Source organism: Sus scrofa, chromosome 14 (genome assembly GCF_000003025.6).
Source record: "Sus scrofa isolate TJ Tabasco breed Duroc chromosome 14, Sscrofa11.1, whole genome shotgun sequence".
Lineage (NCBI taxonomy): Eukaryota > Metazoa > Chordata > Mammalia > Artiodactyla > Suidae > Sus > Sus scrofa.
In genome coordinates this window covers 86,757,990-86,781,607 of record NC_010456.5, presented here as the reverse complement: position 1 = coordinate 86,781,607, position 23,618 = coordinate 86,757,990, and the positions used below count along the sequence as shown (strand labels likewise).

Sequence of the window (23,618 nt, the reverse complement as noted above, 5' to 3'; positions counted from 1 at the left end):
GTAGGATTAGCAAATGCTGAATGACTTCTGGGAATTGTTCTGATCTCCCTTAGATGTTCTAAGTCCACTGGAATTAAAGAAAATGGTATGAGTAGAAATGGATAATGTGGAATTGTAAGAATTCAGAACTTGCAAGGTGAGTGGAAGCAGGAAAGCTGAAGAAGAAGGAGGGGAAAGAGGGGGAAGGACAAAGAGGAGAGAAGGGAACAGTGAGAGACAAAGGAGGTAGTGGGGATGGGGAAGGAGAAAGTGAAAGTCAAGGGACAAGAAAGAAAGAAGAGGAGTGAAAGGATGGAGGAATCGCACCAACAGCCTGCTCAAGCCTATCTATAATCCATAAATACCAGCCAATCAGAGGAGCTTTAGAAACCTTCCCCAGTAGATGCTAGGAACATGTGTGTCTGGCTCATTGGAGGGCAGACATCCACCTTGTACTCTTGGCCAAATATAATAGAATAAAATGTGATGAAATAAAAACTCAAATGAAATGGAATCAAAGAACCACTAAAAATGCACAGCTCTGGGGGAAATTTAGCCTTCTCCAGGCAAGACAGAAGATTCTCTTGGTAAACCAGCAGGCCCAGGGAGGGTTTCCCAGAACTACACAGAAAGCCTGAGGGGACATCCTTCTAGCCCTCTGGCCATAGACAGCTGCAGGTCTTTAGAGAACAAGTTCAGCTGCTTATTTCTGGCTGGTCTGACTGGACCATTCATGGGAATGGGCTGTGATGGAGGAGGTGGGATGGGGGAGAGCTCTGCCACCTGTACCCTGGGCACCCTGAGTATAAAGGAGCAGGCAAAGTGTGGGCTTTCTGTGAGCAGAAACCATTTGTGTCATTTATTAAAAATTAAAGTAGCTGAACCAATTTTCAACCCAGGGGCCATTTTCTTTAATGCTAGAATGATTGAGTCCTGATGTGATGTCTTAGCAGGGAGTCCAGTGTTGACTGGGGTCTCTTGGAGATAAGGAGCAGGAAAGAGCTGAAAGCAAATTGAGGTGGTCAGCTATGGTTGCCTTAGGGGTGTGGAGGATGCTGCAGGAGCAAGCTTTCCTGGGGTGAGAGGAAGGGCAGGAAAAGGGATGCTCTGATTTGCCTGGAGGCCAGGCTAAGGCAGTCTTTTGCTGGCATTCTAAGGTTATAGAAAGAACTTTCATTTTTGAGTTAGAAGGGTAAGGGGTACTTGCCACAAAGCTTTGTGTTAAATATATTGGATCCCATTGAGATAAATACACTGAATTTAGTCAAGAACCCTGGAAAGTACTATTATCCCATTTATAGAGGACACTCAAAGAAATTAAGTGCCTTATCCAAGTTACCAACCCAGGAAGTGGAGAAATCAAAAATGGATCGTAAACCCATTCTCATTCCAGACCCATTCTCATTCCAGACCTTCATCTCACTGTATGATATCTTAGACTAGTGCTTCTCAAACATAATGGTGGTGTCAAAATGCAGATTCTGTTTAGATAGGCCTGGGTGGGAACTGAGAGTCTGCGTTTCTAACAAGCTGGCGGTGATGCTGATGGTTTGGGCCTGTGGGCCACACTTTGGGGAGCAAAGGGCTTTCTCTATGGCAATTTTCTATACTCAGTGTAAAACAGATTCACACATATGCCATGGGTTTTTAGGAGACCGCTAATGAGACAGGGTGTATCTCTGGTCAGAACATCCTCTCAGCAGGTGCCCTCCTTCTGTCCTCCTCAGTCCTGGAAATGGAATCAGAACAAGCTTTGGCAGCTTCCTCCCACCCTTTCTTCCTTACCGGGATGTCTGTCTCCTTGGAGCCCTAGCTTGTCTTGCCCTAAGTGCTCCATGGGGACCTCAATTCAGCAGGCATTCTGAAAAGCTTGTTGACTTTGGTGGGAGTAATTTCTTTCATTACAGTTTTATTGAATCCTCCTTCTATTTTCTCAGCTTCTCTCAAGCCAGCCTTGTCTGAAAAGTTTCCCTACTATCATCAACTTTAAATTATGGACACCATCTTTTTTTTTAGGCAGAAAATAAAACATTATTATTTTTCCAGAAGTGGAATAATGCTGGTATCACACAGATGTTTGATAGATCTAGGTCTTTCTAAGGAATAAAAGGAAATAACTAATAATGTGATTGCCTGGCCCTCTATAAGTTTAGAGCTCTAAATAAATATTTAATAATAGTTTCCCTGAAATCAGAAGGTTCAGAAATTTTATTGAAGTCTTAAAGATCAGACAAAAACTTATTTGTGTATGAGTTTTTTCATCTCATTTGCCAAAATGTATATTTAGAAAAAGGAGATCCTTATCACTTTAATTGCTATTTTGAATATTTCTCTTCATTATAAAAATGTATCCTCTTTGCTACTCAGACTCAAAGTGAGATGTCTGTAGTGATTCTCTCTGTTTTAAACAAAATATTTCTAAGAAGTTCAAAAGATACAGACCATGACATAACAGGCATTTACATATCTAGCATTCATATTTTGCCATCTTTGAGATCTCAATTTTTAGGAATTTGACCATTTCACATGTATTTGGAGTCTGTTCTGTACCCACTGACTGATGCCATTAAATTCTGTATCTAGAAATGACAGAAAAATCCAAGTCTAATTTCCATCAGCGGACCCAGATTTTATTATCTCACCTTAGAGAAGGCTCAGAGATTAGTCATAAGTGTGCAAGGCAGGTCATTCAGAGGCTACATAGCACCCTCAGGACCCATGGCTGGTGTTGTCCTCAGTGAAAACTGCTCTCTTGTGGAATTTCCCCATGATTCTAAATGTCCAGAGACAGAAAGGTGCTGTCTCTTCTTGGTCTTCTTAGGACTGAGCAAACCTTCTTAGAATCCCTTAAGGAAAACCCCTCCCCCTCACATCTCAGCTATGAAGTCACGTGCCCTCCTTAGAACTTGTCTAAAATGCAGGACCACCGAGGTTGACCCAGACCAGGCCAGAAGTACCTCTGTTTCTGGGCATGGGGATTACCTCCCACCACCTTGAATCTCGAGATGAGAGGAAGAGCCCCTGTTCATGTGGGGGCTGAGCCAGCGCAGAATAGGGACAAGATTGTCAGATGGGCAGTGAATCTGTTTGTTCCCCAGTGGCAACCACTCTCCTGAAGTCAGTATGTGTCCTTCACAATTGTGTTTTTATTATACTATTTCCATATTTTTGCTCTTCAATATAGCTTTCTGTAACTTGCTTTTCATTGTTTTCCTTTCTTTTCTGTTTTCCTTAAGTCTCTTATCTACATCTATAGAGGTAATAACACAATTCTGTATGTTATTCAGATTCATGTATTCATTTTATAGCTGCAGAGAGGCTCGCTGTATAAATTCCTTTACTTCTTTAATTCTATTTTAGTTGCTGCTGTTGTTGTTGATTTACATTAGAGGTCTTAATGAAGTGAGGAAGAAAGAGCTAAATCCGACAGACACTGAAACTCCTGTGTCTCCAAATTATTCTGTTGATGTTTTCATTATCGTTTTTATTCTTCTCATAGTTAACAGCAGGGAGGACTTTAAAAAACATTACTAGCTTCCATGTCAGTTGCCCATCTCCCTTTCGGACTGAAAGTCTTCTTTGGAAATTTATGGGCTTTTATCCACAGGAAAATGTGCACATACTTGTCTACTTTACATTTTGGGGAAGGGTGTGCCCACCCCTCCCCCAGTCAGCCTGGCTGGAGACACAAGTTGCCTCTAAATGGAGGCAATCAGATCCCATTCTTTTGCTTTCCGTGCTCTATAAAAAGGGCAATTTTGCTTTTGATCATTAAGTATGTCCCATCCAGGAGGATGTGAAGATTGAATTTTCTTTAGGGTTCTTCCAACTTTTCTTTAGTTTTAACTCTTTGTAAGTGGAGATTTGTAAAGGTTTCTGAATAATTTATTTGACCTAAAATAAAGATTGTCTAAGCTTCAGTATGTATTCTCAGGACAGAATTAGAGACAGTGAATATTTTTATTATTTAGTGCATGAAGAAAATCTCCTATTTTATTCTTTTCATAGAGATCTTTCTTTAGATGTGCTGTTAAGACATGAGGCTTTTTTTCCTCCCGAAGACTGGCCAGGAGGATGTAATGTTATTGGGAACTTCATCCCTGTTTTCTTCTCTACTTGTTTTAGTTTTTACAATATTTTTGTTATCAAACTTCATACACTTCTTCCATTAAAAAAGAAGATAGATCCAGTAATAGTTTTCTATCACTCGATTCTAATTCCATATCTGATATGTGCTCCATTTTCTACATTTCATCATCTCTGAAGATGATCCATTTGCAACCACTCAGTTCAAGTTACCATCGCCTCTCACAAAGATCATGTCTTGAGTGAACAGAATTGATGAAAGGATTTATAGTGGAACCTAGATTCCAGGAGAGGACAGTAATGGGGAAATTCAGCAGGGGGTGGTATTCTGGAGCAAGAGAAAAATATAAGGTGGAACCTGGAGGATATTTACCTTTTTCCATCTGTAACAGTGAGATGATTTAAGAATGCAATTGGCATTCAACCAAATGGAAAAGGTTGGATATGCTTCTCTTGGCCCTTCAGAAATAGCCCTTTTCCTAACACGAATGACCGTGAACTTAGGAAAAGGTGGTCAAATGAAGCAAATACCAATTGAAGCATAAGAACTGAAGTTTAGTCAATCACACAGCCAAGACATATAGGAAGGAATTTGGAAGCTGGCTATGTGTCCAGGAAAAGGTCAGTGTCATGCCTTAAAGAATTACCATTCTATATACAAGTTCAAGTAGTATGTCTTTATAGAAGAATAATTAGCTTGAATCACACTCCCGAACAGAAAAGAACTAAAAAGCAGATGCGATGTATTTTTAAAATATTTAAAAATAGATCACCAAACAGGCAAGAGTAATGTCCATAGAGCAAAATGTGAAATGAAAATGGAAACTCTGGGAAATAGTGGAGTTTCAGATTAGGTTTTGCCTTAATTGGTCAAATTGTGGGGACTTTGAGCTTTTGTTCTTCTGGCTGTGTGGGACCTAGAACCCATGAGATCCAGTGTAAGGACCAATCGAATGAGGGATTTCCACATAAAGTTGGAAACTTAGATTCTCAGTGTAAGGATTGATGACAAATGGACCTGCTGTGCAGAAGGGAAGAGCAAGGGAAATTTCCTATCTTGACTTAAGAGTTTTGAGAAGGAGGGATCTTTTTTGAAAAGTGATAAACTTTCATGTGGACTTGTAACCCAAGTCACACCACCTAGGGTGCCTAACAAAGCACAAAAGAAAATTTAATGTTAAATTATGAGGTGGTAGATTAGGAGTGGTAGAAGAAAGCATAAATATTCTCCAAAGTAATGCCAACTCCAGTCAGACTTCAAAGAATTCATAAGGAGGTTCTAGGAGGGTAAGACTGCATGTATGAAAGAAAGAAAGGAGAAGAAACAAAAAAAAAGAGGAAGGCAGGAAGGAAGGAAGCGGGGAGGGAGGGAGGGGAAAAAACAAGCTATCATGAGTGAAATCCAGAAAAAAAGGGACAGCTTTATCAGATCTGAAGTGACTTTAGATATTAGAATTATTTGACATAAAATATTAAATCAGTTTGCTTAGATATGTTTCAAAAATAAAGAGATATTGGGAAAATATGAGCAAGGAATAAAATACATTTTAAAAGAAGCAGAATTAAGAAAGAAAAAAACAGTTTCAGGAAATTAAAAACCTAATACTTGAAGCTAAAAATAAATGGCAAAATGGGCGCATATATAGAAAGAATTAGTGAACTGGAAAATATGAAGAGATTATTTAGGATATAGTCCAGAGAAACAAAAGATGGAAAATATGAAAGAGAGGTTAAGAAACATGGAAGATAGAATAAGATCTAATATACTGTTGATTTTTTAAAAAGATAACAGGGGAAAATAATATTAAAAGATATTACAGTTTAGAAATCTCTAGAATTATTGAAGAAACTAAACCCCAGGTTTGGGAAGCCCAAGAATCAGGAACAGAATTTTTAAAAAAAGTTCACACCTGCATACCTCATGGTGGTACTGCAGAATAACAGAGAACAAGAAAAATCTGAAGAGCATCCAGAGAGAAAATGAAGGTCATTTTCAAAGGAATGACAGTTAACTGATTCCTAATATCTGGAGATCATAGGCCAAATAATGGCCCACAAAGACATAAAGGGCCTAATTCCTGGAAACTGTGGGTGTGACTTTATATGGCAGATGAGATTTTGCAATGTGATTAAGTTAACAATTTTGAAATGGGGAGATGATCTCGGATTATCCAGATGGACCCTAAATGCAACCCAACATGTTTTTATAAGAGCGAGGAAAAGGGAGATTTAACTGTACAGAAGAGAAGTCATTGTAACTGTGGAGGAAGAGATTAGAGTGATGTGGCTGTAAGCCAAGAAATGCTGGCAGCCACCAGCAACTGTAAGAGCAAGGAACAGATTCTCTTCTGGAGCCTTAGGAAGGGGTACATCCCTGCCTATATTCTGATGCCAGCCCAGAGAGACCGATTTTGGACTTCTGGCCTGCAGAACTGTGACAAAATAAATTCTGTTGTCCCCAAGCCACTAAGATTATGATAATCTTTTATTTGAACCACAGGAAATGAATACACTGGACAAAAATTGAAGCCAAAATGTCGTGTAATGTTATCTTCTCTGTTCTAAGAGAAATTAGTGGTCAGCTTGGAATTTTCTATTTCAAGAATGAGATCAAAATACAGTTTCCAATAAACACAGAACACTATAAATCAACTGTAATGGAAAAAATAAAAATCATAAAAAAAAAAAAACTAAATTTATCACCAACAAGCTCACATTAAAGAAAATTCTGAAATATATTTCAGGGGGAGAAAAATAATCTCAGATGTAAGATTTGAGGTCCAGAGAGGAATGTTTAATAAATACATTGATAGATATTGGTTAGACAGATAAATATTAACTGTATAAAACAGTGGAATTTATGTGTAATAGGAAAACAAAAAGAAAGAATTAAAATATTAGACATCATTATCACATTAGTTGAAACGATGGTGATTAGAGATAAGGATTGAAGAAGAGAGTAAAAAAAATGTTGATTAATTTTACATTTTTATGTATATTAAAATATCTACTCTAAACAATGAATGAAAAATAGAGAATTTAACTTCTAAAAGAGATTAAGAAGATGAAAATAGGAAAAAAATCATTCCAAGAGGAAGCTAAAAGGAAGGAAGAAAAAATAAACAGTAAGATAGGTCATATAAATAATATGAGATCAATCCAGATATATATATATATATATATAAAATCATAGGCCAATATAAATACATATTTCTATTAAAATGACAAAGATAGATATAACAAGTCAGGTATATTTTGCTTACAGGAGTCCCAAATAAAATGTGAGACAGAGAAATATTGATAGCAAAGAAATGGAAACAGGACAGGCAGATATTAACCAAAGTAAAACTGGTGTAGATAAATTAATGTCAGTAGACTATAAGGCAAGATACATTGCTGGAGATAAAAAGGTTATCCAAATGATGATAAAAGGTTCAGTTGAGCAAGCTTCAAACTTGTATGTAACTAATTAGAGGTTCAAAATATGTTTTTTTTAAATATAGACTTAATACCAGGAGAAATAGAAAAACTCTTGATCTAATAGACCTAAAAATATACCACTGAAATAAAAAACAGTTGTACGGTGAAAAATGCATGAAATATCCATGTAAAGTGATCATATGATAAGTCACGTTGTGAAGCTCAGTAAGTTTTATCACCACAGTCCACATTCTAGGGTTACAGTGAATTTAAGTTAGAAATCAATATGCAGAATACTAAAAAACAAAAACAAAAACAAAAAAACTCCCCGATATTTGTAAAATTTTGAAAAAAATCCCTAATAAATTACTCCTGGGTCAAAAATAAATCAAGATGGATTTTTTAGAAATAATGATACAATTAGTATGTATGATAATCTGTGGGACACAAACAAAGCAGTGTTTGCATGTAGAAATAAAATACTTAATCAGGAGAGACCAAAGGTATAAGAGTCATCAGCTTAATGACATGAAAAAAAGTTTGACAAGTAAGCACTTAGTAAATCCAAAGAAAATAGAAAAATAAAAATAATAAAGAGTAGAAATTAATGAAATAGAAAACCAACTCTTTTTGATAAAAAGGTATAAATTAAGCCAAAACTTCCTTTTTAAAAATGACTTATAAAATAACGCACTTTGGAAATATAGTATTACCCAGTAATTTTGAACACTACCTAGTAAAATTGAATTTCTATGGAGGAATTCTAATTCTAGGTATATAGAGAAATTCTTAAAGGACTTCACCAAGACATACAGCCAAGGAAAATATATGAAAGGCTTGTTCCTAATAGCAAACAAGCCAAACATTCAAATGGTAATCACAACAGGGAGAATACATTGCGGCATAAGCATACAATGCAGTAAGGTACAGTTGTGAAAATGAATAAACTAGAGCTGCATCCATTATGAACAGATCACAAAAACTTAACGTTAAACCCAGTGAGTTTTAGACATTGCTGAGCATTGGAATTATCTGGAGAGCTAATGGAGAGCACAGAAGTCTTGCTTGTTGAAATGGAACAGGACTGGACCTTTGTAATTTTGTCAATTCCCCAGGTGATCCTGATACACAACAAGGTTTGAGAACCACTGTGTTAAAACACAATTGTAAGAGGCATGCAGACTGTTTAGCTTACACAAAGCTAAACAAAATGTACAAGAATAAGATATACATTATTTAGGTTATATACATAAGCTATAGCATGACAAAGGCAGCTCCTGGTGAGGAGGAAGCAGTAAGCATTTGGAGAGAAGGCATTCAACCAAGATGCACGTTATATTTTATAGCTTGTTGGAAGGCACACTGAAATCATTTTATTATTCATACTTTTTGTAATGTTTATGAATTAAGAGATATTTCACAAGACAAACTTAAAAAGTAACAAAATAAGCAAAATCTATTTTGAACCTATGCCCTTCAGCACTTCAGTGAGCATCTGGGTATAATGTGTTACTGTGTTGCTGCTTCCTGGCTGACTTTGTTGAGGTCAGTGGTGGTCATGCAGTGTGTACACCTTGTCTTGCTTCTTCTGCTCATCAGCAACACTGTCCAGAAGGAATGCTCTATTGGGACTAAGAGAAAGTTTGTTCTCCAAGTGGGTTGTGTAAAATGGCTGCTTGGATTTCCCTCTGCACCATTAGGAAGGCTCAGAGGTCAGGGCTCTTCACAGTGGCCTGGAGGCTGACCTGGTGTGCAACCTGGAGGCAGTGCCTAACAGCAGTGAGCAGGGTGTGAGCAGATATCTGTATGCAACCCAGTGGTACTGAAGGGACCAAGTGGGGCCAACAGGACAAGAAAGGATCTGGCATGGAGCTGCTGGAACTGACTGATGAAGCAGGCTTAGAAATCTCCAAAGGGAAGGTTGTATCTCTGGCAGAAGCGGTGACCCTTCTTATCACACCCAAGAAATCCAAATGGGAGTTGCTTCTGTGGATTCTTAGAATCTGATTGCAGCTATCTCTGTGCTGGACTCTAAGTATAGGTTCAGAAATGTGGGGAGGTGGGTAGGAGTGCTTTGGCAGACAAGAATATGTGCTTTGACCCAGAGTTAGTGGGTGAGAACTGGGCCTTGGGAGAAAGGAGATCTGCAGAAATCCAGCAGATCCTTACTCTGAGGAAGGCTTAGAGCAGCTAATGGGCTGGGGAGAGCTGTGCAAAGTTCTCTTCTCTGTCCTTGGTAGGCAGAATTGAAAAGGAATGATCTAGAGATCAGGGCTACTTGGCTTAGGGACTCAGCCCCTTGATTAGGTCATGGCTCCCCTGGCTCAGTCACTCACACCATGTGGTGCTGCCAGGGAAGGTGAGAGTTACACCTACCAGAAAGTTACTGTGTGCCCTATCAGTCAGGTGCTTTACAGTTTACAGGGTCCTTCTTGAGGTTCAGTGGGGGGGGGGCAGGGGCAGAGGGTGGGATTCAATGACAATACTCTCTTTCCAGAAAGTTAAAAGTGTAGGAGAGAAGAGGTTTAATAAAAGAGTTTCTATGGTGGCCTCTGCCATCAAAAAAAAGTGAGAAAAATAAAAGGTACATAACATAGCCATTTCTTTTCCAAGATGTGCTGACTCTGATAGTTTTTATGCATAATTCAAATTGCATTCTTCATGATCTCATGGTTTTTCTAAGTAACTCTCTCCCACCACCACAAATTTCTTTGTATTCCTTCTCCAAGTAAAGCTGACTCCTCTACTAATTGCTTTTTCTTATAGTTCTACAACTTACTATTAAATAAGCATGTGATATCTCTCTCCTACTATCCTATGCTGAGGCATGGTGTCCATTAGCAGGACAGCTAAGAGCAGAGCACAAATGTCCAGGTTCAGCTACATTCTCTGCTTTGTTCCTGAAGCCCAAATGGGTTCTGGGCTTGACTCTCTTGATGGTCTTAAGATATGAACAGTTTGCAGTTTCCTCACCACTCATTGTCAGTTGGTCCCAATCCAACAAGATCATCATCCCTTAAACAGACTTTTGTCTGAAATACAAAATTTAAGTGGTTTAAACCTGGATATGACATGTAATAGTACTTTAATTCTTTTAAAATTATTGCAATTCTGCACACTTAGGAACTGTTGATCATTCTAAAAGGATGCAATTCTTAATTTCTTACTTTCTCCCAGATCTAGCATATGGTTACAATTGGCTCTTCGTCCCACTCACATCGAGTACCTTGGACAGATCCTGAAATACTTTGTTTACTCTTATACCTTTAAACATGTTATATTCTTTAAGTGATTTTGAAACTCCTGATCACTAATTTCCAATCTCAATAGCTCTATTTGTACTGTCTGATTGTCTCTCCAAGGAAGAAAACTTAAGACCAATTTTAAAACAGTTATTCACAGTGAAATCCTTGACTTGCCACCAACACCCATTGGGTCACTTTTTAGAGTCAGTGAACTTAACCTGACTCTCTCCCACCACTAAAAAAACCCTTGGTGAGTGTCCATTTTTGTTCCTGTGTTGACTTCAGACATAGAAACGGTTTGTTCTTCTCTAATCCTCTCTCTATACAGCAGGCAGAGATTTCTTAAAAATGTAAGTCTGTGTGGCTTGCTTGTGCCTAAATTCTTTCAAGACTTCTCATTGTCTTCAGTGTGGCTGTTTTAGCAGGGTTTATGGAATCCCACACCCACATCTGTCCCTGGACATAGACTCCAGGTATCTTTGACCACCCCTCCCTCCTGCCTGTGGCCGTGCCCCTCCCCAGGTTGGAGGGGCAACCTGATACCTGTACCAAGAAGAAGGTATCCCTGAGTGCCACCTGCTGCCCTCACCTTCAGCAGCACCGACAGCTCTGCACTGCACCTCCACCTCCTTGCTACCTGCAAGCACTTTGCTTAACCAGTTCATCCTTCAGGTTCAGCCTCAGTGCTAATTCCTCAGAGAAGCCTCATCCTGGAAAGAGCTACCTGTGGCTTGCTCCTTTGCTATTTCTATGCATATGAGTGCTCATTTTAAATACGATAATAATAGGATCTACCTCATAGATTTCCTAGGTTGTTGTGAATACCAAATGAAGGAATGTGTGTAAAGAGCTTAGCAAATGTCTCACATGGAAGTGCAGTGGGTCTCCTTTGCATCTAGATTTCCGCATGACATCACTCAGCATATCTCATCCCATGATGACCTTTAGTTTCACCAGATGGGATTAAACCTGACTCATTCATGGCTATGTCCCCAGTGCTTAACACAGAACAAACCACATAGGAGATGTTGGGTAGATTTTGTGCGATGAGTGAGTGGATGAATGAATGAATATATTTTTTAAAATGTATGTGCATATTTTCTTTTAAAAAAATAATCTAATTTTTGGAAGTCCCCTGGTGTCCTAGCAGTTAAGGATTCTTTCAGTGTTTGCACTGCTGCAGCTCAGGTTTGATCCCTGGCCCAGGAACTTTCACATAATGTGGGTGCAGCCAAAAAAAAAAAAAAAAAAATTCTATTAAAGAATTAGGGAAGACTCATTGCATTTTGGTCACCTATGTCAGAGAAAACTGGTTTTCCTTTTCTAAATCAGGTGGATGACTCCCAATGGGAAATTCAGCCTTTAATCCCAGCTAATGCCTACTGTGACATTTGACAGCACTGGTTCTTTTAGAATTGCCTCCATGGAGGCCAATGTATTGGTGATTTAGCTGTAGATATCCTTTTCTGTCTTTCAAGGGAGATGTTAAATAGTCCTGTTGGCATTTTAGGATAAGCAAGTATTATCTGTAAAAAGCAACTAAAGAACTCTTTGACCTTGGGCCCAAACTCATAACCCCTTTGGCTTTGGCTATGTAGGCTGTTGACCTTGGCAACTACCATTAGGCCTTTTGCAGAAATCATGAGTTTATGAGTCCATGGTAAGCATTTCTGGTTATCTTCCCAGGAAATCAGTGACCCAGAGATCCTGGATCTGGTCCACAGTGCCCTTGGCAGGATGACCGTGGTCCGGCAGATCTTCCCATCTGCAAAGGACAACCAGAAATGCATGAGGAACAACCACCGCATCTCCTCTCTGCTCTGCGATCCCCAGGAAGGCTACCTCCAGATGCTGCAGGTCAGTGCTTGCCTCCCAATCTCCCTCTAGGAGTGAGTCTCACCTGTCCGCTTGGCCTGCCATGATGTGCCTCAGCTCTGGCTGAGCAATCTTGCCCACCACCTTTAATTACTAGAACTCTGTCATTTGCTGAAATTGAAACCAGTCAGCTGGGCAGTGCCTCTAAGCACATAAGCAGGCAATTATGGCTGTTGTCTGCAGACAGGGCATATTAGCTCACTGGGTGTCTTTTGTATTTAAAAGTTGCATACTTGGGATAGGGAGAGTCCTATCTCTTAGGCTTCTGTGATGACTATTTTTTAGGGATGACTTCATCTGGCAGGACTAAGGACAGAGCTTTTCTGTGGGGAGTCATTATTTTGAACCTGTTTTAAGTTCTTCCATGTAGGAGTTGCTTCTGAATGTTGAGGCTTAGGGTCATCCAGAACACTGCTGGAATCCCAGCTGATCAGGGAGGGGCAAAAGGGTAGGACTATCACTTGCCCACCCGGTCCATTCCTTCTAAGATAGGAAATATAGAATGTTTACAGTTAGGCATTCCACCACTTGCTTGACGCAGGTGCAGCCATGGTTAGTTCCTCTTGGGCATGTGAGGAGGATGTGGATCTGTGCACCTTCTGTGAGAGGTAGTTTTCTCCCTGGATGTTTGGGGGGGTCACAGTGAAGCACTGTGGAGACAGACTTTTGGCAGCCCAATATCTCCATCTGCACTAGAAATATGGCGCCCAAGAAAACTTTCATTTGATACTTGGTGGGAGACACATAATAGAAGGAAGTTTATCCCAATGGGGCTCGTGAAAACAGCTCAGAAGTTTTTGCCACTCAGCATTCAAAACTAATTACACCTTCTTTACCCAGCCAGGCATGAGGACTGTACGGTAGAGGTAGGATGCCTCCTGGGTATCAGTCCCACCCCAGGATATCTTGGTATTATTTTATCAGGGATAACATGGTATGGGGAGGGGGTGTTCTTAACATCTCTAGAGTGGGCTGAGTCCATGTGTGATTTGCCAAAGCATCAAATACATTCCGTAGTCTTACATGGGGTGGGGGGAGAAACATCCAACAGATGGAAAATGCTAGAAATACGTTCTTGGTTGATAAAGAATCACAGAAGACGCTGAGGTTTTAGCTAGAGGAACTCTGATTCCCCCTTCTACTGCTCCAGGGAACCATCACTATATCTGGTGTCTTTCTAAGATAGTGAAGAGCTGACCAAGAGAGTGGAACAAAGGCCTCTGCAGGACCATGGACTTGAGGACCCTGGGCATATGGGTCAGGGGTTGAAGATATTTGATGAAATAATGTATATTTTTGGATGCTCTCAACCTATTCTGCCCTCCTCTTTTCTGGAGTTTGAAAGAAGGGGTAGGGCCTCTCAACTGCTTCTGTATTTTACCCTACTCTCCACGTGGATGGAAGTGCAGTGTGACCATGTAACCCAGGTAATGTGTGCTCATCACCACCTGGGGCAGGACAGGAAGGCACCTCTGTCACTCTCTGCATCTTGCTCTGTGGAAGGACTCCCCAGGTTCTCTCTCCCCAAAGGACTTTGTCCTTCTCCAAAAACACAGCAGCCCTGCCCCATCCTGCCCCACCCCCCAACCTATTTCCCCCAGTTCTTGCTTAGCCACACTGCACTCCTTGTCCAGGAGAAAGGAGGATCGCTTCCCATTGCACCAACGCATGCTGCCTGGTCAGGTGGAGGGAGAAAGGAAAGTGCTTCTCCTCAAGATCTTGATTACTCATTTTACCATTGCAAAAGGCACAGGCAAGCCCTTTGGTTACACGCCAGACACACTGGATACAGAAAATCTGTCCTGGAGGACAAGAGAGAAAAGGAGATTGTTGGTGGTGGTGAGGAATGCTTTTGAAAATGACATTCACCTGTGAGGAGGATGAGCAAAGCCATAGCTCTGAGGTGCGTGGCCAGTCGTCATCATGGGGTCAGTGTGATATCACACCTAGAGTCCTGGCTACCCTACCTGATCTCTTTCTGCTGAGATCCAGGAACTATATAAAGAGAAGGATTTAAGAGCAACATCACAGATCTTAATAGCAGTTGTAGTAGAAGCAATAGTACTAGCAGCAGTAGCAACAGTAGCAGAAATAGTGGCAGTAGTCACAGTAGCAGCAGCAGTAGCTATGGTAGTGTTAGTAGTACTAGTAGCAGTTAGTTAGCAGCAAGTGGTAATAGTAGTAGCAGTAGCAGTAGCAGCAGCAGTGGTAATGGTAGTAACAGTAGTAGTAGCAGTAGCAATAATAGCAGCAGTAGTAATAGCAGTAATAACATCAGTAATAGAATATTAGTAATAGCAATAGCAGTAGCAGTAATAAAGGCAGTAGTCACAGTAGCAGCCACAATGGCTTTAGTAGTAGTAATAGTAGTAGCAGTATTAGGAGTAGTAACAGCAAGAGTAGTAATAGTAGCACTAACAGTAGCAGCAGCAGTAGTAGTAGTAACAGTAGCAGTAGCAGTGATAGCAGCAGCAGGAGTAGCAGTAGTAACATCAGTAATAACAATAATAGTAATAGCAGCAGTAGCAGTAATAGCAGTAGTCACAGTAACAGCAGCAATAGCTATAGTAGTGTTAGTAGTAGTAGCAGTAGTAATAGTAGCAGCAGCAGGAGTACTAACAGTAGTGGTAGCAGTAGTAGAAGAAGCAGCGGTAGATAACAGTAGAAGTTGTAGCAGCAGCAGCAGCAGCAACAGCACAAGAGAGAGCTTTCTTGGGTTGAAATCCTAGTAACCCTAGTGATTAACTTATTATTTAATTTATTATTTATTTGTCAGCCTGTGCCTTGGTTTTCTCCTCTGTGTATTGAGGATTAGAATATTACCTACCCCTCAGAGTCACAATGAAAATTAAATGAGAGAATATCTACAAAGCATTTAGAGCACGGCTGAGCTATTAACAGCGTTGTTGGAGAGGAGGTGGTCAGGTGTGCTTGGGCTTTCCATGAAAGGCTGAACAGGGCCTTTTTTTTCTTTTTTGTGTGGTGTAGTCCACTATCTTCCCAAGCATGCTCTTTGAAAGCCTCACGGTGGGTGGGGGAACACTTGCCGCCTGTCCAGCCCCTTATCCTTGGCATCATGCACCACGTTCTGTCTGTCTGCATCAGTCATACAGGAGCTCAGTCAGCACTGCCTTGTGTGGGAGAGAAGAGGCCACATCTTTGTGACCTGCTCAGCTCTTCACACAAGACCCTGCTCATTGGAGATGCTCAGTAAAGACTGATGGGGTGGATCTGTTAAGAATGCAGGTCTTAACCTACGTTAAACTGTCTCTAGAAGCCTCTTTATATATCTATAAATAAAATACTTTATTAAAGGAATCTATCTCCATTCGTTGCATCTGCCTCCTTGTGCGGGATGTGATGAGAGGAGAATGTGGATTTATTTACCCATCCTACCCAACAGCCATTTGGGCAGCCTGTAGATTCATCTCATTTAGAAGCCATTCCCCTCAAGTTTCCTCAGTAGCTATTACCACTTCTTTCTTTCTTAATGACGGTGTAGAAGGCAAACTAATTTCTACTAGCCTCTAGCTGTGAGATTTATCGAGAAGACTCTAACATGTTTAGCACAACCAACTGAAGGGAAAAAAAAGTGATGTCATGGATTATTAACTTTGTCTTGATGAAATTAATGAAAATCCTTTTGGAAATGGAGCTCTAAGTCCATCTTTAGTTCCTCCCTCAGACAGCTGCTCTTACGATGATAATTCTGGATTAGAAGTTTTCATGAGAACCATCAGAAATGGAATTTTTATAAGAATCATCCATCGCTTTGCTTCTGCACTGAGCTGGCCTCAGAAACTCCATCTTATTCTGTTAGGCCTTTGGTGAGGGCTTTCCTTGCTCCAAAGCCAACCAGGCACTATTACAGCAAATCAGTTTGGTTCCTTCTTAGTAAAGAGAACATCTTTTGGAAGAAACATACCTAAATGAGTGGCTTCTAGTGGCTCCCAAAGTATTACATTTGCCAGCTTGCAGTGCTGTTGTTTATCTTTCCCTGCAAAGCACTGTCTTATTTGGATGTTTCTGGTTCTTATTTTCTCAACAAGTTACTTTAAGGCCTGTAAGACTCAACCAGTAATAAAAGTGACAACCAGACCCTAAGGACCCCTGAGACCTTGCTCAGATTTTATGGACAGCCCTGATCTGAGAAACACCTGTAGCAACTGCATTGCCTGGCAACTTCAGGGCTACAGTTGACCTAATAGACACACTATCACATAGTTACTCCATTTCTGTTCAAATGTTTTTCCAAAGGGGGACAAGAAAATGATAGAAGCTGTGTTGTATGGTCACTGTGGAGCCCCATCCTTGAATTAAGCTGCAGGGACTAATGTGGTATTATGATAAAATGCTCCCCCTGGTTGGAATTTCTCTTCTTTGTGCATCTTAAAATTGTGGACTGGCTTGATAGGTGGAATTACTGCTCCCTTGCTCAATTGTTTAAAACATTTCAAACCTCTCCCTCCCCCATGCATCCCTGTTTCTTTAGGGCTTTCTTGACTCTTCCCTGACTTGCAAGTTTTTTTGTCAACCTGCCTGTAGATTCCTTTCCTCTAAACGACAGTGAGCCTCACACCAGAGCTACCTTGGACGTTGTGTCACTTTCGCTGGTTTACTTCACCTTAAAGACATGGGGTGATGGGACAATGGAGCAACCAGGGTGGGAAGCGTGATCATCCATGCCTTTGTCAGAGACAGTTGCACAGGTGGTTGCCTTGGGTGTATGTGGTTGCAGCTGTGGCTGTAGGTGGCCATGTGTGCAGTTGGAGCCCAGGGAGCCCGGGATATAGCAAATGTCTGTCCCCCTCCAACACTTCTACCTTAAATTCAGTGTGAGCAGAGGTCCCCCATTCCCTTTGCCCTCTGCCACCATCTGCTCCCTCCTCATGCCTGGCTGTGATGCCCCCTCTCAGGACCAGTGGGCTGGCAGCAGGTTGGCAGAAAGGCCTCACCTGGGAATGGATTTCTCAAGCTATGACATCTGGGCGTCAGCTTGTCCTCCCAGCTGGACCTTCTGCTGGCTGCTTGTCTGACTTTGCTGGATGGCCAGAGCCTGTCTGAGGTTCTGGTCAGAGGTCAGTTCCTGCTGTTTGCCTTTGTGAGGTCTCTACTTTGCTTGATTAATGATGGAGACAAGAGAAAATTAGGCTCTTTCAAAGCCTGGAGGAAATGCAGCCTTTCATAATGAAAACATCTCCCACATTTCCAGCTTGGTGTTGGGCAGAGGATGGCCTGATGGCGAGAGGCAGTTGGCCCATGTGTCCGTGACCCTTACCTGCCATTCATCTTCTTTTGCCTTCCGGCTACCTTGATAATGTGCATGCACAACCATTCCCTGGGCTGGTGGTATATGAGAGAGATGAGGCTGGATCACCCTAATATGACTTGCTTGAATTCTCAGGTTTACTGTGAGGAAATGTGCACAGAGTGCTGAGAGGGCAGACAGCTGGCCAGCAGGCAGGACCGTCATCCTCCAGGGCCTCTCCCTCCCAGTCTGACAGGGGTGGGCCCAGATCTCAGCCTGCTGAGGTCCAGACAGGATTGGATGCATATAGCTCTCCTGAAGATCTCAGCACATTTTAGGGGGCAGCTTCTATTTCCTTTACTCCTGGCCCTAGTCCTGCTTCTAGGGACTCAGTAACTAAACAGATCATCTGGGTTTCCAATGGATCTGCCTCCACCCTACCCAGTCCCAACCCAGATGGAAATCAGTGCCTTTCCTAGTGTCAACAAGACAACAGATCCAAGTCTCAGAGATGGTGTCATATATGGTGGGGACTGGGAGGGGGGACTTTTAAACTGTAGCTGCACAAACAGCCTCTGATGTTCTAAGGCCCCCTGGATGGGGGATGTTTGCTGCTCCACTGCCTCCCCTCTGCCCAGTGCCTTATCCTCTCTCCACATCTTTCTGGCTTCCCTTTCTCTAGCCATGCTCTATTTTCTTTCTCTGGGTCTTGACTCCAAAGTAAATTCTCCTCATTTTCTCATGAAGATAAATTTAACAGTCTTACTGGTAGCCTTTGCGTCTGCTGATGCAAGGTATATTCCTAAATAAAATATAGTTACTGATATAATGGGGATGCTGGGTATTAACTCTTTAACTAAAATCTATTTTTTTGGAGTTTCCGTCACGGCTTAGTGGTAATTAACCTGACTAGTATACGTGAGGACTCGGGTTTGATCCCTAACCTCACTCATTGGGTTGGGGGTTTGGTGTTGCTGCGAGTTGTGGTGTAGGTCACAAACGTAGCTCGGATCTGGTGTTGCTGTGGCTGTGGTACAGGGCGGCAGCTCTGATTCGACCCCTAGCCTGGTATCTTCCATATGCCGTGGGTGTGGTCCTAAAAAAGATAATAATAATATAAAACAAAGTCTATTTTTCCATCCTTGGTCCTCAGTTGGCTTCATGGAATTGGTCTTTAATCATCCAGCAGCCAGATATGTCTACCTGGTTTTCTCAAGAGCTGAAGCCCGAGTCAAGAGCCCACGGCTGGATTCTCTTGTGTCTCCCGCAGATGTGTTCTCATCTTCCTTATTCCCCTTATGAGGACCCATCTTACATAGATCATTGATTTTGGCAATGTAAGCTTTGCCAGGATCTCCTTTCTCATGGAAACACGTGCCCCGGATTCCAATTACACATGGACAGTTCCACATGGAGTGTACCCATACGGAGGTGCTGTTCCCCTTCCCAGCATGCCTTTGGTCCCCCATCACTCCTGTTCTAAGAGGCATCATCTTTCCAAACACTTTGACCTCTCTTGCCATTGTGTTTTTTCCTAAGAACAGGTTTAAAACTCTTCATTCAGCATCCATTAATTCTACGAACACCCCTTAAGCACATAGTATGTGCCAGTTCCTATGGTAGACATTTCACACATGTTCTCTCTGAATTCTCACAAACACCAAATAAATTGGGAGTTTTAGTCTCCATTCAGGACCATGTTCCCATTACAGAGAATGGCATATACAAAGGCCCAGAAGCAGAATAGAGTAGGGGCCAAATTCAGTGTATCTGAGGCAAAGAGTGAGAGGCAAGAGGCATTGGGAAATCAGCGAGAGAGGAGGGCAGCTGCCCAGACACCGAGGCTGGGGCAGTAGCCCTTGGAGATGTGACTGGGCAGGATGTGTGCTAAGAGGGATGACTCAGTTCAGGGTGGAGGCTGAGGGCATGGGCTGGGAGACAAGATAACCAGGGGTTACCACCTCCCCAGGAAGATATGAGGGCTCCTGAACTGTGGTGGCCATGGGGGTGACCATGTAAAGAGGGCATTAGGAAGCTTCCCCATGGCAAAACCCCTGAGCCTGTGCATGGGGATGGGCAACAGGCGACAGAGTACAGGGCATGGCACCTCTCAAAGGCACTGGGCTGCAGCTTCCCCTGATGGAGTCATATTTTGCCTGCCTCCCCTGTCCCCTGCACACATGGGTGGTCTTGCTCCAGGATGGGCGGTGCCCTGGGTTCCTGTGGCTGAACCAGCTCTACATTGCAAATGTCAGGCCTCTGAAGTGGCCCAAGCCACCTCCCTTTCAGGAACTTGGGTCAGGGTATTATAGAGGTGTTGCTCTGGGCCTTCCTTGGCAGGTTTTATAGAACACCCTGGGAGCAGAGAAGTGGCCTTTTCCTCAGAGGGCACCTCATGATATGCAGATCTGAAAAGCCTGGCAGGCCCAGAGGGCTTTGGCAGTTGTGATCTTGCTGCTGGGCCAGGAGGAAGCTAGGGACATGCACCCAGGTGAGCAAATTTCAGGCAGTGTTGGAGATGTGATGCCCAGAGCTGATCCATGCTCAGTCTTTTGATCCAGAAGCTTCAGAAGCCAATATGACCCCTGCTTGCCCTTGAAAAGCTTTCAGACTGAGGGGCACTGGGGGAAAGGGCAAGTGGTGTTGGCAGATAGAAGTTCCTTTTTGCAATAGTCCCCATGCTTCTTTGTGCCAGACCCATACTGAGCCCCAGCCATTGAGACACCCCTGGTAAGCTCTGCTTGGGTCCTTTAATTCCTGTTCCACTCCTTCTGTCTCTGTTCCCTTCTAAACCAAAAATATGTGCAAAGAGCTTAGGCTGGTCCTGAGCACATGGGGTATATATGGCTACATTTCACAGGGCTGCCCCATTGCACGTCTCCAGGGCCACCGATCACACTGTGTTTTATTGTCAGAATAAGGCTAGAGCTTTAAAGGACTTGTTCAACATCACCTGGCAAATGAGTGCAAGAGGAGATTCAGTTCACACATACGATAGGCATCCATCAAGCACGTGCTTTCTCCATGTGCTGCTGTCCACACAAGGAGTGAGACAGTGAGCCATGCTGGCCCAGGCTATGATGAATCCATGTTCTTGCTCCTCCTCCCAGATCACCTGCCAAGCTGCATATGTGGTAGAGTGAATTGTTCTTTATGACACAAAGAGGACCCTGGCATGCATCTCTAGGGGTGCCGTCTGAACCAGCCAGGCCACTAACAGCTGTGTCCGCACATAGACTGGAGGCCACATGCTCCCAGGAGAGCCTCAGCCCCTGTCGCAGCTCTGGCTCTTGTCTGCCTCTGACTTCACTCTGACGTCTCTGACCTGGCCCCAGGTCTTTAGCTGTGTATCCAGGCCTTTCCTCTGCCATCCCCTTGGCCTCAACACTCTGGCCTTTCTTTTGCTTCTCAAGTCTATGCTCACCTGAAATCCTTTTTCAGTCATTTGCCACTTTTGTGCTGCAGCGTTCCTAGGCCACCCAGAGCCCTGGGCTCCCACCAGCAGAGGGATACAGTGGCAGTATCTGTTTTGCTTGTCTGTTTTTTGCCAATGAACTCTGTGCTGGACCTCACCCGTGATGCGAGGGAGAGAGGCAAGGACTCCATCAGGCCAGGCCCCCTTCTCTGACCCTGTGACCTGTAGCTCCGGCTCAAACTGTGCTCCCCGTCAGACCACAGTGAGTGGAGGTCCATGTCTTTCTATACCTCCCCTCTTAGCTCAGGGGCCTGACATGATCGATGGTGTACATTCTTAGTTGAGATCCATCCATCCATCCATCTATCTATACTTCCATCCACCCATTTACACTGATCACCCACTCACCATAAGGAATGACTTTTTAATGTTTGCCAGGACCTGGAGGGAACCCCAAGCAGAGGCTGACTTTCTACCATATGCTCTTGATCTTTTCCCCTTAAAGTCCCTTCTCTGGACAACCAGACTGTGAGGGTAGCATCCCTCCCTTTGTATCTTCACCAGGGAACCTAGCAGGTCACCTAAGCGGGCATGCTAAGGTTGGTAACAGACTGTGGAGCCACAGACCAATACTCAAGTGTTAGCTTCTGCCCAAGGCAGAGAGAAGTATTAGACAGTATTCCCCCTTATAGGAGAAGGGGCAGGAGTGAGTGGAAAAGATGGGAAGAGCTCCCAGTGAGTATCAAGAAGACATTCGGAGCAAGCCACAAGTGAGAAGCAGATTTTTTTGTTTAAACAAAGGAGGTATCCTCTCAAATCAAAGTTGGAGGCAGAAAATCTCTTTTTCCTACTCTCTGCTTTCCATATTTTTTTTCTTTTTTGTGAACCAAGATCAATGTGTACATTCTTAGCAGAGATCCATCCATCCATCCATCCATCCATCCACCCATCTCCCCCACTTCCCCCACATACCCTCACATCCAAACTCATCCATCCATCTCTTCCTATCCATCCATCATGCATCCGTCCATTAAACATACACTAAGTACCAACTGTGTGCCTTGGTTGGTGCTGGCTTCTGGAGACAGTGAAAATAAATAGGTCTGGAAAAGAGCATTGCTGAAGACTGTTCTTTCTTTGGCCTTTCTGAGTCACATCCTGTTTCTTCCTCTTCATGAAAGACCTTTCTGCATTCATACATTAGTATTGTATGAATCACTTATGTAATTAAGAACCTTAATTTATTGTGACTTCTAGTACTAGAGGGAAAAAGGGAAATTCCACTGGGTGTTAGTCTGCAGGGGTGGTGTTTCCTGGTGTGTGTGTGTGTGTGTGTGTGTGTGTGTGTGTGTGTGTGTGTGTGTGTGTGTGTGTGTACAAACAGGGATATGGGTCAAAGGGTCCAAGCTGGTTAAATAGCATTGGCTGTGAGTGGGTGGCTAGGAGATCCATGAATGTCTTGAGAAGAGAAATCTTCACACCATCAAGGACTCTCAGCTTTCAGTTATCCTTTTGGAAAAAAAAAAAAAAATACACCCAAGCCAACTCTAAGTGGCTTACATTCTCTGAGAACACCTCCATTATTGGCCCGTATACCAGAAGGGAAGTAGACATGTCAGAAATAATTTTGCACTGACTGGGGCTTCTGATAGCTGGGGGCTGACAAGAGCAGGGAGCGGGTTAGTCTTTCTCATCAAGGACATGCTCCCCCAGAGTTCTGCCATGGTGTTCCCTGCAGGACAGAAGGTGAATTCTTGGTGGTGGGAATGACTGCCATCAGGTAAGCACCTGTGTGGTACAGGGCTCTGAAAAAGGTCACCAGGCCCTGCCATGCCCTCTTCCCTATGGCCTGAGGTTGTATTTAAGCTAGCAGTGGTCAGCCATGCCAGGTATGCTCGTGTCACCTCTGAGACATCTCCTGTCCACCCTCTGCCTATTTCCCACACCTGCACAGAATGGAGAGGCATCAGGCATTGCAGGCTTTGGTGGCATACATCCCTGAGCCCACTGCAAGGACACAGGTTGAGGGTGGATAGGACAGGACTCTGAAGGAACAGTGAGGCACAGGGACATCCTGGAAGAAGAGGTCAGCTCTGCTTGAACACATCATGGAAGAGATGACCCCTGAAGGTGAGCATGAGTTGGGGACCAGGCACGTATAGCAGATGTTTGTGATGTTCTGTATCAGCTCCCTTGGCCCACCTCTTATTTAGGTCGCAGAGACCGTTCCTAACACCCAAGTTCTTGTCTGAGCCTCTGCATTGAGGGTATCCCATCTAAGATGCCTGAGGAAGGAACCTATAGGCTGAGAATGTGCTGGGAGTGTGAGGGGTATACTGGGGTACAGCGG

The 23,618-nt window shown here is 42.9% G+C and overlaps 1 protein-coding gene across 2 annotated transcripts in view; it reads left to right on the top strand.

Moving 5' to 3' along the window:
* GRID1 (glutamate ionotropic receptor delta type subunit 1) overlaps positions 1-23,618 on the top strand; it is a 687,194-nt gene that overhangs the window by 445,482 nt on the left and 218,094 nt on the right. For both annotated transcript variants that reach the window (XM_013983389.2, XM_021073750.1), the window contains exon 6: positions 12,417-12,587. In XM_013983389.2, coding sequence (XP_013838843.2) covers positions 12,417-12,587 — 171 coding nt within the window. The remainder of the gene's footprint in view (positions 1-12,416; positions 12,588-23,618) is intronic.